The 18,041-nt window shown below is 37.2% G+C and overlaps 1 protein-coding gene across 2 annotated transcripts; it reads left to right on the forward strand.

Annotated features, from left to right (window-relative positions):
* Nucleotides 1-10,690: 10,690 nt before the first annotated feature.
* LOC117568790 (cytochrome P450 9c1) lies at nt 10,691-13,349 on the forward strand. Of its 2 annotated transcripts, none has more exons than XM_034249629.2 (2): nt 10,691-11,574; nt 12,309-13,344. In XM_034249629.2, exons 1-2 carry the CDS (start codon nt 10,846-10,848, stop codon nt 13,170-13,172), a joined length of 1,593 nt encoding a protein of 530 aa, XP_034105520.1. In that variant the 5' UTR covers nt 10,691-10,845; the 3' UTR covers nt 13,173-13,344. The 2 variants fall into 2 exon arrangements, with proteins under 2 accessions (XP_034105520.1, XP_051860241.1); XM_052004281.1 differs by lacking the exon at nt 10,691-11,574 and adding an exon at nt 11,767-11,819 and having other exon boundaries at nt 12,309-13,349.
* The last annotated feature ends 4,692 nt before the right edge of the window (nt 13,350-18,041 follow it).

Consider the following 18,041-nt stretch of genomic DNA (forward strand, 5'->3'; position numbering starts at 1 on the left):
TACTTTTCAATTAATAATCAAGTAAAATCTTGGTTTATACTAATCAAATGTCAATTGAAACCCTTTTTTTACATTTCAATTAATATTTAATATCTTGGTTTGCACTATCATTAGAAATAATCCACCCATTCAAAGAGCAACCCGGCCTATAAAAGCCAAACAAGCTGAGCGGTCTCGTCTGTCTGGGCCATGATAAAATTACGCTTGAAAGGCAGTTCATTGAAATGAACAGCAGCAGCGGCGACGCTTCGTCGATGCTCATTCCCTGCTCCATTAAAATCCGCACTTAAGTACGACTCTTCGAGTATACTATATATATCTCTTCTAATTTTTTTTTGCGCTCTCTGTTTTTGGGGACTGACAATGCGTTTGCCAGTTTCAATGTTATCTTCACAATGGCCACAGCAACGAATTTGTTTTCAGGCACGCAAAATAATCAAAAATAATCCTTTTCCCTTTATTTTTTTTTTTTGTTGTTTTGTTCTCGGCTTGCTTGTTATTTTTTTTATGTGTGCGTTTGTGTTGTTGTTATTTTTTGGGGTTAGAGCGGAGCTTAGTTATGGATGCTATTGTTGGTCAGCTCGAGCATTCGTCCAGTTTAGGCTAAGCTCGTTGATTGTTTTCATTCCAGTGACAAGCTAGAAAGCCACATTGCGTATACGCAATTTCTGTGTGTATGTGTGTGCTTGGCTGACTTTATCGCAGTCAAATGAATACACTTCAATTGTTCGGCTGGGCAATTTGTATGCATTATAATTTATTATGCAAAATCATGTGTCAAAATTGCTGTGAGGCGGCGTCATACACGAATACAGTGAAGAGAGGAGAGAGTACACACACACACACTCACACTCATACATATGTGTAGTATAGTAACTCATTTGGTTACTAAATCCGCAATGCGATGTAAGCCAGTGGCTCAGGATTCGCTCACGAATGATTCCATTCATCAAAATGTCACAACAGTTGCCCTCCAGGGTAAATCCGATAAAGCCAGCCAGCGAAATCTTTGTGATGTGCTGCCATTAATCGCAGCTAACCCTCCTCCAACATACGTGCATATGTGGATATGTATGTGGACAATTTGGAGGGGTCAAATGCTGGCAAAACTAATACGTGTTAAAGCCAAAAATAGGAAAAACCCACTGAGCGAAAGCTGACTGACGGTAGCAAAATGTAAATGTATTCGAATTGCCAAAGGAATCCATTTGCAGTCATGATCAATCTGTAGTTCGATAGTTCTCATCTATCAGGATGTGTGAATAACTTGATCTTGGAAACCAACAAAGCTTCGAGACAAATATGTTAAGTATACGACCCTTGGCCTTACTATCAGTGTGCTTTCATTTTTCGAATTCCAATTCTTTATTCAACTAAACAAGTTAGAGACTAAAAAAGGCAATTTCGCACAAAACATTTTATTATTTAGTAAAGTACTTGTAAGGCCTTTGTGTTGCTAAGGATTTAGCACTTCTAAAATTAAAAAGAAAAGTATTTAATATATACAGTTTAATGCCAACCAAACTTGTACCCAAAAGGTTAAGTTAATAACAATGTCTTCTCAAATTAAAAATTAAATTTAGGTTTTTTTTATGTTAATTTATGTAAGTAAACTTTTTAGATGTGCATTTAAAATCCGTAATAATTATCGACAATTACAATATTATAAAGCTGTGTTCTTTGAAGAAGCCGTGTTTTCTATCTACGCATTTAAAATTTGAAAAATACTATTATGCAACTTCGGGACAAAATTTAGTCATAACAGCTTAATGCTTTTATTTTTAAATCAATATTTCAGCAAATATGAATAATATAAAGAAAGACTGCTTTAAAATAGCAGTGGTAAAATCCAAATATAATAAAACTCAAAATAGCTTATAAATAATGACTTGATTACGTCCTAATATGTTATTGTATAGCCTTTATAGTAAACCTAGTTCAAAAAGTAATATAGTTTTTAATCTGTAATATTGTTTTTCATCTGTGTATTATTAAATTTCTAGAATTTTTAGAATCTATGTTAATTTTAAGCCTTTGCTAATATTATTATTACCAATTTTTTTTAGTATTAAATTATATCTCAGTTGATTGGAAAAACAAAAAGGCTGGAAGGCTTATTTAATTGTATTAATTGTGGTTTGCCTAATTATTATTGTACTAAGAATTCTGCGAAATACGACAGCTTTTATCTACAATATATAATATTAAACAATTCTTAGAACAAGTTATTAATGATGATTATTTTACATTCTGTAAAGTCTAACGAAATGAAGTATTGTAAATATTTGTTTTTAATTATGGTAAATTTGTTTGAATGCCATTTTTAAAAGTAAAGTAAGTACTATAAAATACGACAAGGTTTTGCCATTTCTTTCAATGTCAACAGCATTATGTGGAGCTAAATAATGATTATTTTTCATAATGAAAGGTCTAACGTAATGCACTTTGTTTAAAACTTGTTTTTTTAACTTTAGCTTTATATACGTAAATTTCAACATCTTTTTCAGTAGAATGTATTATTTTTATCACTTGCATTTCCATAAAAAAAAGAATCATAAGAATTGCTTAAAAAGTGAATATAGTTTGTCAATCAATAGGAAATCTTTTGTTAATCAATCTCTGAGTACTTCTATTCCCAAATTTGTTCAATGTGCCAACATTTTCTTGCAGTGTATGCGTAGAATTACACACATCAACGACAGAGCTATTAATGGAAGGTGTCATTGTTGCCAACTGCTGTTGTTGTTATTCTTGTTGTTGTAGTTGTTGTTGTTGTGTCTGCATGTGTGTTGTTAGCTTCTCTTGTTCTTGTTGTTTTCCATTTTTTCTTGCTTTCCTTTTTTTCCCAGCTATCCCAGCTGAAGGCGCTCGCTGTGAGCATTTCTAATGAGCGGCAATAAAGCAAATGTGGCAGGTGACATACATCAAACAATTTGCACATTATAATTGTTGACACGCTGTGCGACGTCCTTGTCGTCGACGTCCCAGACAATCCCTAAGCATGGTGCTCGGTTCTCGGTTCTCGACCTGGAGGAGTGTCATTAGTAGCCCGAAAAATGGGGGAACCTCCATCTCCACCTCCATTTCCTCCTCCTTTTCTGTCCGTCCGCCCGTCTCTGGTTTCGGTTTTCTAACACAAAATGCCTGGCATTGGTTTATTTTATTTTATTTGTTTGGGGCGCGTCGTGTCCTGTGCATGCTAATAATAAAACTTGTATTTATTTTAGGATTTGCGTAAAATGCCCGACTTCGTCTCCATGTCTCGTCCTTAGCCCTGGTCATGGCCGTGGCCATAGGAAGTCAGCCACTGGGCACTGAGCGGCGAAAAGGCAAACAAGTCAAGCGAATCACAATAAGCGCTTTTCTGGGTCGACTTTCGGGTCGAATTGGGGCTCCCTAAATGCACACTCCTCTCTCCCACCTCCTCCTCCTCTATTTACAACCATTCTGGCACGCCGCGGGGGAAGCATATCGCAGCCACTGAAGCGTGGCATATTTGTCATAATCAGCGCTTAGGCATACGACCATAGATTGGCACACACACACCCACACACACCCATACACACTCCCCACAGACCCTGTCACTCCTCTTGCCTCTCTTCTCCTCCCGCTCTGTCATGCAGCTGCCAGCTCCACATTCGAGTGTGTGAATCTCTGACTATGACTGTGATTTGTGACTCAAACTGTTCACTTCAAGCTAACTGACGACCAGTCACAATGATATTTCTTTTCACTTGAGCTTAAAACTTTCTGCTTAAATAATTTAAGAACTTCATTCAAGAATGGTTTTGCACTTCTTGTTGAGTAACTATGGAATAAAGTTGTGTTGTTCAATAATGATTTGAAATTGTGCAAATTCAAAACTTGTATTATTTTACTGTGATGCAAAGTTTCAGAAACTTAAATGCTTTTGATTTATTCATTCAAAGCTTATTATAATTATTGATTTAATATAGAAGAATTCTTTAGTCTTCAATAACTTCAAATTTTAATTATCATTTAAAGAAAAGCATTATGAATATTATTGTTACAAAAATTAAAGAGCAATTATGTAAACGATTAACTCTTTTTAGAGCTGCTTATCATATTTTGTGGCTTTAACTGTTGTAGTATATTAATTAAACATTCAAGTCGTTATGTATAATCTAAAATTGTTCTAGAATGTTTAATGTAGTTTTAAGATTTTGCTGTCTTGCTTAAAATTTGGGATTTTTCCGTTCTTTAAACAAGATTATAACCTTAAATTTTAAGAAGGGGCAAATTAGAATTTTTGTAGAATTTTAATCTTAAATTTAGATTTTACCTTCATCAATTTTGAATTTTTAAATCATATATTTAAATTATATATTTATTCCCGATTTAAACACCTTTTGTTCTGTGCAGATATTAAGACAAACAAGGTGGAAAAGTTGCTTAGAGAGAATAACATAATTATTTATAAGTGTTCGGAGATGATTTGTTTTAAATGAATATACCAATCTTCACTTGATTTGCCGGGTATAAAGACAGAGCGCACAGGTTGAGCTTCCTATATGACAATCTACAAATTCATTAACAGCGCCCAGTATTTCATTTCATACTTTGCAATTTATGTGACAGAAATGTATTATACATAATTGAAAATGTATGTAATAAGCAGCAGCGAAAAACGGTATATGAATGAGTAGCCAAAAGGAACAAGTTCAGTCTTAGACAAGTAAGAAAGTTACAATACTCATTTTTTAATGAAATTATTCCAAATGAATGAAATTATCCATTACCGCAAAAATATTAAAACATTCCAAGGGTTCTATTTGGTATATTGATATAGTACTACATTCAAAGTATACCATAGAGTACTAAAATATACCAGATTGTCAGCTCTCTATCCTATGGATAGTGGGTATAAATATGTAGAGATAAAAAGTTGCAGTTTGTTTTTGTGTATTGAGTTTTTAATTAGCAATATCTTATACAAGAACAACAATCTGTATGGCAAGTGTTTTGCAGTCGAGCACGCTGCTCTGTAGCATTCGCATTTTGGTATATTTCTTGTTGGGTGTGAGACTTGAGCAAACGTTTGGGGAAAACGCGTTATCGCCAGTTCCGGGAGGCAAATATTTGTCAGACAAATTTCGAGTGCTGTAGGCAAAATCCGATATCGAATTTAGACGCGGGAGTTAGAAGCCGAGCAGGCACAACCACAGACAGACATGTCCATGCACAGACACATGTGAGATTGAGAAGGAGGGAGTGAAAGAGAGAGAGAGATATAAGAGGGAGCGATGAAAGAGATGGAGGGAGGCCTGTGACTGGTCATAAATTTGATGCGGGCATAAAAAATGTTTTCGATTTGCTTCGATGCTCACATAAATTGAAAGGTCACGTATTCACAGGTGTCTTTCTCCAGCCAGAGAAGGAGAGATGAGATGAGTTGGGAAATACAGAAACAAATCAATATAAAACTTCGTTTTCAATGCTAAATGTTATTTTAATGCAGATGCGATGGTTTTTCATTTATTTATGGGTAAACTACAAAACAATATGTGGTCGCTCATGTTTTGTGCTATGCAATGCGAATTCGTTTGTTTGCTTTCGGCTTTTGTTTTGGTGAGTCCCATCATAAATCTAAAGCTGGAAATGCATATAAACCAATTTAATCCATATTTTTCGGCATGAGACACACACATGCATCACAACAATATAATAACATAACATACAATAGATCCTGGCATTTGAAACTGACATAAAGGCAATAAATTAACATTTTATGCAAACAAATTCTCTGTGTGTGTATATTTTGTATGCGTCGGGGATTTCCCCATTATGCACTTCTGTAAGCCTTTTATGGAGCGATTATCGAAATACATTTATACATATATATTTTGGCATTCCAATAAGCAGTTATTCAAAGCGGATTTCGATTGCTTGTTGCCATGGCCATTTGCCATAATGCCATTTGGTCAGTTGCTTTCGTTCTTGTTCGCGTTGTGTTTCGCTTGTTATTTCTGTTTTATTGCGTATACGTAATGCGCTGAAGCCGATAAGCGACGTTTGCATTTGCAATGTTAATCAACAAAAACAACGTGGTGAAGGAACTCTTCGCATTTGGCACGTGTCTACTGGATATCAGGCAATAAGTTGGCCAACTTATGGCCGAAACTAGGTCTATAACTTTGAGGTTATGTTACCCAAAAAAATAAGGGAAAAAAACAAAATAGAATACCCGAAATATTTCACTTTGAAAGATCTGAAGGCTGGCAAAGTCACACACAGAGATTTTTACACACTTGTAATGAGAATCTAGCAAATAAATTCTCCAAGGGTCGCTTTAAATGCTGAGGCAATCAAAGAGGGTAACAAGGGCAGTGGAGAGTGGGAAGAGAGGGAGCACTTGAAATGTGAGGCATTTATGTTTAAGGCCAGCTGGCACTCGAAAGGAGATAAACATTATTTAAGAAATATGCCAAGTGCGTGTTTATACAGCATCAAACACACACACACATACCGTCGACCACAAGCCCACACACACACACCCGCACACTCATACTTACACACTTATTTTGCCAGTGGCAAAATTTACATGAAGCTAAGCAAATGTTTGCGCTGTCACATGTTTAATGTTGTTGTTGTTGATGTTGTTGTTGTTGATGCTGTGGCTCGTCGTGTCCTGTTTCATGTTATTGAAGAGCAGATATTAGTCGTAATTAATTAAAGCAAAACATTTGCGACTAATTGGAAGAAATGCCATAACATTTGCCTTCATACGACAAATATTTGATTTGCTTTTGTCCAGATCAAAAGTGAACAGCAGCAGCAGTAACAGCAGCATCAGGCCAGAGCGAGAGAAACAGCTAAAAACGCATATCAGCATTGCGCCAAATGCGAATTGAGAAGCAGAAGTCGTCGCCACCCACACGACAAGGACAACGGCAAACGACACGGGACTCAGAAGGACCTTGGAGACGTGGGGATGGTTCACTTTCAAGTCTTGCGGCACTTCAATTCTAATGGAAATGGCACATAAAACAGAAAACAGAAAACCAGAGAAAAAAACCACATAAAACAAAAAAAAAAGAAACAAGTAAGAATGAAAGCTACAGTGTGGTCGACTGTGAGATACCCGCTACGAATTTTGAATATAAGCAAAATAGTGTGGTATTAAATTTTGAATATACCAAATTAATATAATAATATAAAAACATACGAAAAGCTGTATTTGGTAAATTGATATATTTCATAATATACCAGACTATATTTAATATATTGATACAGAACAAACATTCAAAATTTACCATTGAATGTAAAATATACCAGATCGTAAGTCAAATCAACAAAGTTTCATAGTAAGAAGGCGTTTTTTTTTTTTTGACATATAGTACAAAAGTATTTATAAAATAACTTCTATAATATCTGATCGCAACTTAACTTTTAGAAATCATAAATACTGTAGTTATTATTTTATGTACCAAAAATTGCGACTCCAGCTTATTCGAATTTTATTGATTCGCGAGGGCGGAAGTGGGCGTGGCCAACATTTTAAATAAACTTGATCTGCGTGCCAACAAAACAAGTGTTGTCGGAAAAAATTATAGTTCTTTCTCTTATAGTCTCTGAGATGGAGGTGTTCATAGGGACGGACAGACAGACGGACATGAATATATCGTCTCGACAGTTAACGCTGTTCAAGAATATATATACTTTATTCGGTCGGAGGTGCTGCCTTTTGTATGTTACAAAGTTATAATACCCTTCTACCCTATGGGTAACAGGTATAAAAAAGCGAAGAAAAAACGACGTTGAGAGTTGTGAACTGAGAAGCGAAAACATCAGGACAAACGAGAGCAGCCAATTCAAACTGCCTGACCCCAGGACAACAGGAGGCAAGGGCAGCAGCAGCAGCAGTTGGGAGTGTGCGTTGTCGGCAGCTGGCAGGACATGAAGACAGCACGACTTTTGGACGACAGGACAGCAGGACACGGCGATGAAGTGTACAAAGAAAAAAGGAAGACAAGAAAAAACTCGAAGTACGTGGTAAAAAATATTCGCTTTTTTTTGTGTTTTTGCGAATTTCTTTGTTGGTTTGCTGCCAATGTAAACACATTAGATATCTTCTCAGTTCTATCTGGCGGTATCTATGCAGACGCATCTCCATTCTGGTTTGCGTTTTCCCTAGAACTTTCGCCGCTTGGTTTTGGCTCGTTTTGTTTCATTTCATTTTATTCGTAGTGTCACGACGCTCGACAAAATATTTGCTTAACAATAAAAGGCATCTGGCGAATGCCTTGAACACGCAACACACAATCACTCATTGCCGGTGTGTTGAGCACACTTACTTTGCATTTATTCGCTTTTCACTTTGCCGATTGAGATAAGCACAACAACTCAGCAGCAATTGAAGAGAGAGAGATGGAGAGAGCGAGAGAGTGAGAAGATATCTCAGACTGAGGCAATGAGATAGACAGTTTGTCTTCAAGCTGAAATCCAAATGTCATTTGCATTTTTTCAGATACTCGTACATTTGATTTTCTGCGCTTTCATCTTTTTTTTCAGTTCTCCCCCTAAAAGTCGACTGCAATAATTTCTCATTTCTCCAGCACTTTCAACCGCTTGGCGCGTGCCCAAATACCACTCACACACACCCACACACACACAGAGAGGCAGAGACTGTCTCACTAAATATTCACTAAATGCAACCAAATTTTGTCATTTGTTTCAGACGTGCTTTGATTACACAAAGACTTTCTCAGTGTCCACATTTTGCTTTTGGCTTTGGCTAGAATTAGCACGAAAGTGAAACGAGCAGAAAACACTAAAGTTTCCAAGCCAAAAAAAAACATTTTTAATATACAGAGAGCTTTTCCTGCAGGCCATCTTAAGTTTAGATTTCAAGACTGAAGTTTGGACTACTCATTGAACTGCCCTCGCTTGCTGAAGTGTGAGCATCAGTTTCAGGATAAAGCAAGTGACAGAACTTTCATTTTGATTTCAGTTTGGTAGTTCGTAGAGTTTGCTTTCACTTCCGAATTGATGGGACACGTGGTGCACCTGCTTTGCACTTCACTTTTTGCAAGAAATAAATACGTGTGTGAGAGTGTGTGTGTGTGTGTTTTCATTATGGTTTTTGTGCTGTTTTGCCAAGTCTTCTCTATTATAAATAGTTGAGTCACTTAAGGGGATTAATGCTGAAATTAGTTTATGCCACAGTCGCAGTCACAGTTGGCGTTGGCGTTGAGGACAAATCAGTTGGGACTGGCAACAGAAACACATGCTGAATATTAGATTTGAAACACACACACACACACACACACATTTGCTCATTAATTTGAATTAATATGTATGCATAGAAGAAGTCTATCCGCATGTCAATTTTACTTTGACATCGAATTTAATCAATGCAAATGAATAGCATAACTGTAACTCGACCGAGATAACTCTCATTTCATTCTCATTCTCGTTGAAAATGAATTAACAAACACAATACATAAATGGATAAAATTGTGGGAGACATTCAAATGGCTTCCATTGACAATGACAAATGTTCACAGTATTTGGAATGTTTATCAGAGATGGTATTTTTGGCAACCAGCATTATTATTTGAAGAATATTTCTTTGTCCACTTGATTTTTAATTTTTGTTATTTGTTGCAAGTTGAAGCCATAAGAATTTGAGGTAAACGTAACTTTTCTTTACTTCTAACAAACCATTTCTGGCTTGTTTACTTCTCTCTATAGTTCAATAAATTATTGCAAAGTTCTCTTTGTCAAATTCAAAATAAAGAATCATTTTGTATTTTTGTAAACTGTAATAGTTCATATTTATTGAAAGTGCTTAGTATATTTGTTTGTGGTTAAGAGATGTACAATTTAGTTTTGCAGACATTTTATAAAGTAACTATTTAGTTTGAATTTAAAATAGTTTTTACTATTTATTGATTTCAAAGGTAGACTCAAGCAATTCACTGCAAAGGGCTGAAGATCTTTCCACTACTATCAAGCAGTTGCACTGCTTGCACGTTTTGCGCTATACCTGCAAGCAGACTAAAGCGAAGATTCCATAAAAGCAGTGCTTTCATACTACACCTCTTTTTACTACAGCTTATATTTAAACTGCAGTTGTGTGATACGAAGAAATATTTGCTAATGTAATTATTATTTTTAGTTAGCTTTTATGATTTTGTCAAGTACATTTATTATAGATACGTGTGCCAATTAGGGATGTGACCTTTGTATTGACAATATATTATGGTAAATACTCCACATATTTTTCTATTTTTATCGTATTAACTATTATGTATTGTGCCATGTACCCAACTATGATGAAATGCAACTGACCAAGAGAGCGAGTGAGTGAGAGATAATGTTTGAAAGTAGAGTTGATCGCCCACATTGACATTGGTAATCCTTTCCTTATCTAACATACAGATAGCTTTTTATGTAGTTTTAGGCAGTTATTACATTTTATAAATTGCGTTTCGTTTAACTTCATGTATTTTATTAATTGTTTCAGTAAATAAATATTTTTTTCATACATGCGTTCGCTACTTTGCATGTCAAACATTTGTTTTCGTGCTCTCTTTTAATATAGTATATCACGTGCTCGCTCTCTCTATTTTAACCAAGGCAAGCATAACAGCAGCTGGCGCTCTCTGGCTCCCACTCAACGGCGCTCTCTCGCTCATTGTATAAGTACAATTGTGTGTAGAGTGCATATATATTTGGGGAGAGTAATCAGCTGGTTTTTCAGTGGCATTTTACCGGTCGGTGAAGTAAGACGATAAAGAGCAGTGACTCTATCGTGCGGAGCGTCGATTCTATTGTGTGTATTTCACCCCGCTCGCCACTGTCAACCCCCTTTTTGCGACCATGGCGCTCGTGGAATTGTTTTTGCTGCTCGCGATTATTGGCGTGTTGCTGTACAAATGGACGGTTTCGAGTTTCGGCTTCTTTAGAGGTCGGGGCGTGGCACATTTGCCGCCTAAGCCGCTGCTTGGGAATACACCGATGTCAGTGCTAATGGGAAATGGTTCCTACCTGAAGCATAGCCTGGAATTGCATCAGCAGCTGAAGCAGAACAAAATCTACGGTGTCTACAATCTAAGCGAGCCGCTTTACTATCTCGCTGATCCAGAACTGATACGTCAGGTGGGCATCAAGCATTTCGATAACTTTACAAATCACCGCAAAGGCATTACGGATGAGAATGCCACCGGCAACGATTCGGTTATATCGAAATCTTTGCTCTCCCTGAGAGATCGTCGCTGGAAGCATATGCGTCAGACATTGACGCCCGCATTCACTGGCGTCAAGATTCGCCTTATGTTTGAGTTGATCAATGCCTGCAATGTGGAAGCTGTGAGCTATGTGGAGCGCCAACTGAAGGAGGAGAACAACGAGGGCGTGGAACTGGAGCTGAAGGAATTCTTTACACGCTACACCAACGATGTGATTGCCACAGCCGCCTTTGGTATCAAGGTCAACAGTTTTGTGGATCAGCAGAACGAGTTCTTCACCCTGGGACAACGCGTCTTGCAGTTCAGCTTTTGGGGTGGTCTCAAGGTCATGCTCTACATTCTGCTCCCACGTTTGATGAAGGTAAGTGAATATATCTTGAGATATTCAGTATAGTGTAAACATCGATAAATTTACTGAGTATATTTGTGCGTTCTGATCAAAAATCAGTAAATTAAGCCTGCTTAATGTTCCTTTGAGTTTGTTCCCTGTATTTTTCTTGATGTTGTTTATCGTTTAAGGTTTATTAGGCATTCGTTTGATATATGTTTTAACCAAAATCAAGAATCTAGTTTATACAATTTCAATAACTCAAATGGAAATGCATTGTTTAGTTTCCTTACATTTTTACATTTATTTCACACATTTTCAATAATTGATAGATTTTCAAAATATAAGAATTTTTGATTATTAACTTATTTAGTTTATTGACTTTAATAAATACGTGATTTTAGTTATTTCATTCGCAAGTGACCTAACACTAGTTCCTATCATAACTAAATATTGAACAAAATTTAACGTATGAACAGAAAAGAGCTATTGTGTTGAACTTATACATTTCTTCTGATTATATTACAATAACTAAACTAATCGTCGGTCTGACTGACTATCCAGAAAATTGCTACGATCTCAGAGACTATTAGAGCTACAGCTATAAAATTTGTGAATAATACTTCTCAATATTTTACGCAGACAAACCTTTTTTTTAGAATTTGGCAACGTATTTCCTACGTAATACGGAAAAAAAATTGAAATAGTTTTCGTAGCTCTTATACTTCTATAAATACCTTTCTCATCGAGTTTTCTACTCTTTTTAGGCGCTGCGAGTACAAGTTATGGACATGAACAATGTGGCCTACTTCAAGAGTCTGGTATTTGGCGCAATGAAGGAACGCAAAGAGCGGAATATTGTGCGTCCGGATATGATACAACAGCTAATGGAGGCACAGCGATTGTTCAAGGAACAGGAGGCGAGATCAGAGGGAATACAAGCCGATGCAGCTGAGTTCAACGATGAGGATGTGTTGGCACAGTGCCTGCTTTTCTTTTCGGCTGGCTTCGAGACTGTCTCCACCTGCTTGTGCTTCACCACCTACGAGCTTTTGATGAATCCCGAAGTGCAGCAAAAGCTGTACGAGGAGATCGAGGAAGTGCAGCAGAAGCTGGATGGCAAACCCCTCGACTACGACAGTCTGATGGGCATGAAGTATTTGGACTGTGTGATCTCGGAGTCGCTGCGCAAATGGCCACCAGCCATCGTTGTTGATCGCATGTGTAGTGCGGACTTTGAGCTGCGTGACGAGCAGGACGAGCTAATGGTAAAATTGCGAAAAGATGAACTGGTGCACATACCTATTGTGGCACTGCATCACGATCCGGATAACTTTGAGGAGCCCGAAGAGTTTCGCCCCGAGCGATTCGATGATGAGCACAAGCATGAGATTCGCCCATTTACGTATTTGCCCTTTGGCATTGGTCAACGCAGTTGCATTGGCAATCGCATGGCTCTAATGGAGGTGAAATCGCTCATCTACCAGCTGGTGCTCAGGTTTCAGCTGCTTCCAGGAGAACGCACAACGCAGGACATGTTGAGCAGCATTGTTGGCTTTCGATTAGAGCCCCGTGAGCTGTTCTGGTGTCGCTTTGAGCCAAGGAAAGCTGCTGACAGTCAAACTAACTAAATTAAGTAGCCATAATTTCTCGGCTGCCTATGAACTCTATGCTAATGACACAAGCTTAGAGTGAGGCGAGCTATCAGCTTAATATATGTATAATAGTTACTTTATAATACAGTTAAATTGCGCTTAATCCTGATTGCTTCTTAATTGTTTAATAAAACATAAAGATTATAAAATAAATATGCATCTTGATTATTATATTTTCTCTACGATTCAATCTTATTAGAAATCTTAAATTGCTTTTGAAGCTAATGAAGTCTAAATAGCCTCATATTAAATTTTAATCTGTTCGTATCAAAAGTATGCAAAATATATAAATGATGAAAGAGAATATTATGAAAAAATGATTTACGCTTTTGGGCATTCCATTTTTGTGCTGTTTTCAAAAAGGTGTTTGAAGCCTTAATGTGCTGGCAAAATCTAGTGTCATTCAACTGTAATCAGCTCGTATAAAATTATGCAAAATAATGGCGAGCGAATGAAAAAATGAAACGTGAAAAAACAAAAGGCGAAAAAAATCGTGCAATTTATATTGTTGTTGGTCCGCATTCGCGATGCGATGCGATGAAAAGCTGACAAATTTGCCATGGCAATTTCTCTACTTTGTTGTAGGTGGCAGCCACGTCATAACACTGTCACAACATGATGGCCACAGCAACGCCAACAGCAACAGCAGCAAACGAATATATTTATGACTGGGCGAATGTGGTTACAGCGACAACAACAGCAAAGCAGCCACAACAGACGTGTTAAACGAAATCACACACGAGCCAACAACATACGACGAGTACAATATAGTATAATATACATATATACGAACACACACACACACACACAGTGCATAGATACACCTACATATGTGCGGTCGAAGGGGTCGGAGTGTGCTCTGTGTGTGGTGGCAGGACATGGCGCACAAAGGCACATTAAGGATTATTTATTGGACCTTATTTTTCAGGCGGCATTAAAATTTTTGTACATTATGAATTACATTTCACTTGTGTCATAAACCGCGTAAAAAATGTTTCTTCGCAAGCTGTAGAAAGGCGCAAAGAGAGAGAACACAAAATTTGGGCAAAAATAACGAAATTGTGCCAAGAATTTAGTTCAAATAATTTAAACAGTTATCGAAAAGACAAAAACTACAAGTGATAGGGAAATAAGCTGAAATTTTGTGATTTGCTTTACGACATTGTTAAAACTTTAAAATTAGATTCAGATTGGTGTTTTTATACCTGTTAACCATGGGGTACAAAGGTATAATAACTTACTAAATATAGCCTTCGGATATAACTTACTAATGACTTACTAAATATAGCCTTCGGTATATTTTAGTATTTTTCGGTGTATTAAGTCGCTATTATTTTTAAATATGGTTTTATATACCAAAATATAAACGTTGGTATATTTAAGTATATTTTCGGTATATTAAATGGGTATATTTTTAGAATATTGATTTTTATACCAAATATAGACTTAAGTGTATTTCAGTATTTTTTCGGCATATTAACTTGTCATATTTTTGAAATATTATATGTATGGGTTTATTTACCAAATATAGCCCTTGATATATTTCAGTATTTTTCGGGTATATTGAGCTGGTACAATTTCGGAATATGGCGTTATATACACAATATAGTCTTCGGCATATTTTAGTAGTTCTGCAGTATATTTTTAGAATAAATTTTATTTAAAATGAGTAGAGGGTATTTCACAGTCGATAGTTGACTCGACAGTAGTTTTCTTACTTCTTTTAATTGTGCATCACTAAATTTCCGCAACGCGCATGAAACATGGAACAGCGCAAAAAGTGTTGTGTCTGCTTTTAATAGTTTTTCACACATTTTCCCAACGGGAAACGAAATACTCCCAAATCAGAATTCATAAAGCTCGGCATTGACTTGGGATTCGATGGAATAAAGTGCTGGTGCGTATGGCCATTAAAGAGTTGTTCAGCGCGATAAAAAATGCAATTAACCCTGGCAGATAGACTAAGCGAAAGCGAGAGCGAGTGAGATGGCAAGTTATGGAATGAAAGAGATGGCAGCACATACTTCCTATTATTCACACACAAAGTTACAGGCGTAATTAGCCGCAATATTTAACTTTGGCCTGTGGTTCATAAAACTTTCAACGTGGGTCAAATTAGTGGCAGGTTTTTTATTGGCTACATTTTCAAGTTGTTTGTTGTTTAATAGCCAACAGCGGTCTCAACAAGAACAATAAAAACAACAGTCATAACAACAACAAAAACATATGCATGTTAATGTCCTTTGGGGTCAAGTATACGAGCTGTGGCCTCCACTCCTCTGCGGGGGGAATCGGATGAGCTAGGGTCAGTCAACACATGTGGAACTTGCAACGCAGAGACAAAATGTTGCATGCAGCCAATGGAAGGATGAAACCAAAGTGGTTTCCCACTTTGCTTTTTATGTGCAAAGTTAATGCCTGATTTTTGCAGCTTTAGTCGAACGTGGCGTATGCGTAATCTCTTAAAATGTAAGCGTAAACAACATAAAATTCAGCACAGACACAGAGAGGAGAGAGAAGACAACAAACCGCAAAACGAGTGCCGTCGTCTCTCGACTCCCGACTCTGTTTTCCAGTGTTCACGAAAAGCTTATCAATCAATTCTGGCTGCCAGCAATTGGGTCTGGAAGGGAGCTTCGACTATCTGACAGAGGTCATAAAGAAAACTTTGGCGCCGCGACCGCTAGACGCCAATGACGACGCCAGCAAAACGCCCTCAACTCGTCCTCTTTCGCCCGCATGCTGCTGGTTGCTGGTTGTTGGTTGCTGGCTGCAGCATGGCCAAAAAAACAAGAACTCGGGTTTAGCTACAACAATAAAAATTGCCACAGTCAGCCAAAGAGAAGGCGAAGTGAAGGATGAGGAGACGTGGAGAGTGTGCAGGAGTCGAGGCAAGGACGATACAATGATAATGCCAAGCATAATAACAGCAAAACGGCGTCATCACAATAACAACAACGATGGCAAGAGCGAGAAGGAAGAAGGACGAAGGACTGCGAAGGCGCAGCGAAGGAGGCTAAAGCCAAAGGGAAAAAAGCTAAGAGAAGCGCTCAGCACTCAGCACTTGACACTAACAATTTTGGCACAATGGAAAACTGTCGCAGATTCCTTTAGCTCCTTCTTCCTTCGTCTTCGTTTTCGTGCTGGCGCGATGCGTTCGCGATAAACACGAAGTGATAACATTTACCATACATATGTGTGTCGATTTGTTTATGAGTGTGTGTCTGTGTGTGTTTTTGTCATGCTTGTGTATTGGGTCGTGCTGAAGTAAAGAGATGCGAGCATGTTCCTCAGCTCAAGTTGTGAATTGTGTGTGCCTAAAAATAGGCGACTAATCAAAATAGATTCCAATTTCCAAATATTGCCGAGCACACATATGAATATGTATTAAGCTTTGTTTGAAATGAAAAATCATCAGAATTGCTTCCTTTTAGTATTGTATTAAAGCAATGCTTGAAGCGATTTAAGAAAAGCAAGCAAATTTGATTTCTCATTGTTGCATTTTGCTTGCCAATCAATTTGAGAATGGAAATTCTCGATTGTACATTTTTTGCTTAGCATTTTTTATGGCAGCAGTAAAAAACTTTATTCCAAAAGTGCAGCTCAAGTATAAGCTTCAATTGTAGTTGTGTAAGAGATGTACAACAAAACTATTTGGGAAACATTAAGTATTTCAATTCCGCAGGAGACTTTGCTGGAACTTTCATTATTATTTGGCAGATTAAATTTGTAATAAAAATAACGATTCAATAATAATAATGTATCACGATTATGATGCAATGCATAAAACTACTTGATGTTGCGTTCGCTGAACTTTAAACAAGCTCAAACAAGAGTTGTAAACATGTTGCTGCCCTGCCCTGAAAAGTATGCTACATTTTTGTGGCTTTCATTTGGCAGTGAAGCGAGAGTTCAGTTTCAGTTTACGATTAATGCTGCCATCTCTCGTGTACCAACAGCTGTCTCACTTTTACATGTTTACAATGTTTTTCATTTTATTTTTATGTTGTATGTTGTATGCGTTGCTTTAAGCAATTTCTTCTTTATTCTTGTTTTTTTTCTGAGCTTAAAGAAAACTTGTCTCTCGTCGCTGTTGGTTTTGCTGGCTGCTTGAATAAATTGTTTGTGTGTGTGTGAGTGTGTTTCTTTCTTTGAGGCGCATTTCTCTTGAAATTCAAGATTCAATAAGTACGCGAACTACACAAGTATAGAAATAAACTTATATGAAACGAGAAGGAGCCCAACAAGGAGCATAATTTCAAGTATGCTTCAAGTACAAGTTTCCTCACAAGTTTCGTGTTTACCTCCTGCCTTTGCCGTAGCAACCAAATAAACATAATTTTATTCTTCAATGTGGCTCTTATTATTTTTCTCTTCATCTTTTTTTCTTTATACACATTCCTTTTTTAATATACTCGTATAATATTGAAAATGTTGCCAAGCTTGCAAAGAGATTGTGGTGTTGTGGGATTTTGGTTCAACTTTAGAGCAAAAGCTGACAAACTTCTTTTGGTTTAGGTTTTTTTTTTTTTTTTTGTGCATAATTCCCATTGAGTACTTTGTGCTTTATGTCGGCTATAACTATTATTGTCTAATGCACACTAAGAGAAAGAGAGAGAGCTGGCCAAGCGGAAATTCGTGTGTGTTTGTGTGTTGTCATTGTCAGAACTGAAAGAGCGATGCATCTCACCAGCACACACATACACATGAATCCATTTGAGGCAACCAGCATGATGAGGGCTTGAATTGTGATACTTTTTAGTTGAGCCAGGTGGATGAGGTGGGAAGCGTTGTGTGCGGCGTAAATGTGCCACATATTTGTGTGACATTTTTTGCTTTTGGTTG

The sequence above is a fragment of the Drosophila albomicans genome, chromosome 3 (genome assembly GCF_009650485.2).
Source record: "Drosophila albomicans strain 15112-1751.03 chromosome 3, ASM965048v2, whole genome shotgun sequence".
In the NCBI taxonomy this organism is placed as follows: domain Eukaryota; kingdom Metazoa; phylum Arthropoda; class Insecta; order Diptera; family Drosophilidae; genus Drosophila; species Drosophila albomicans.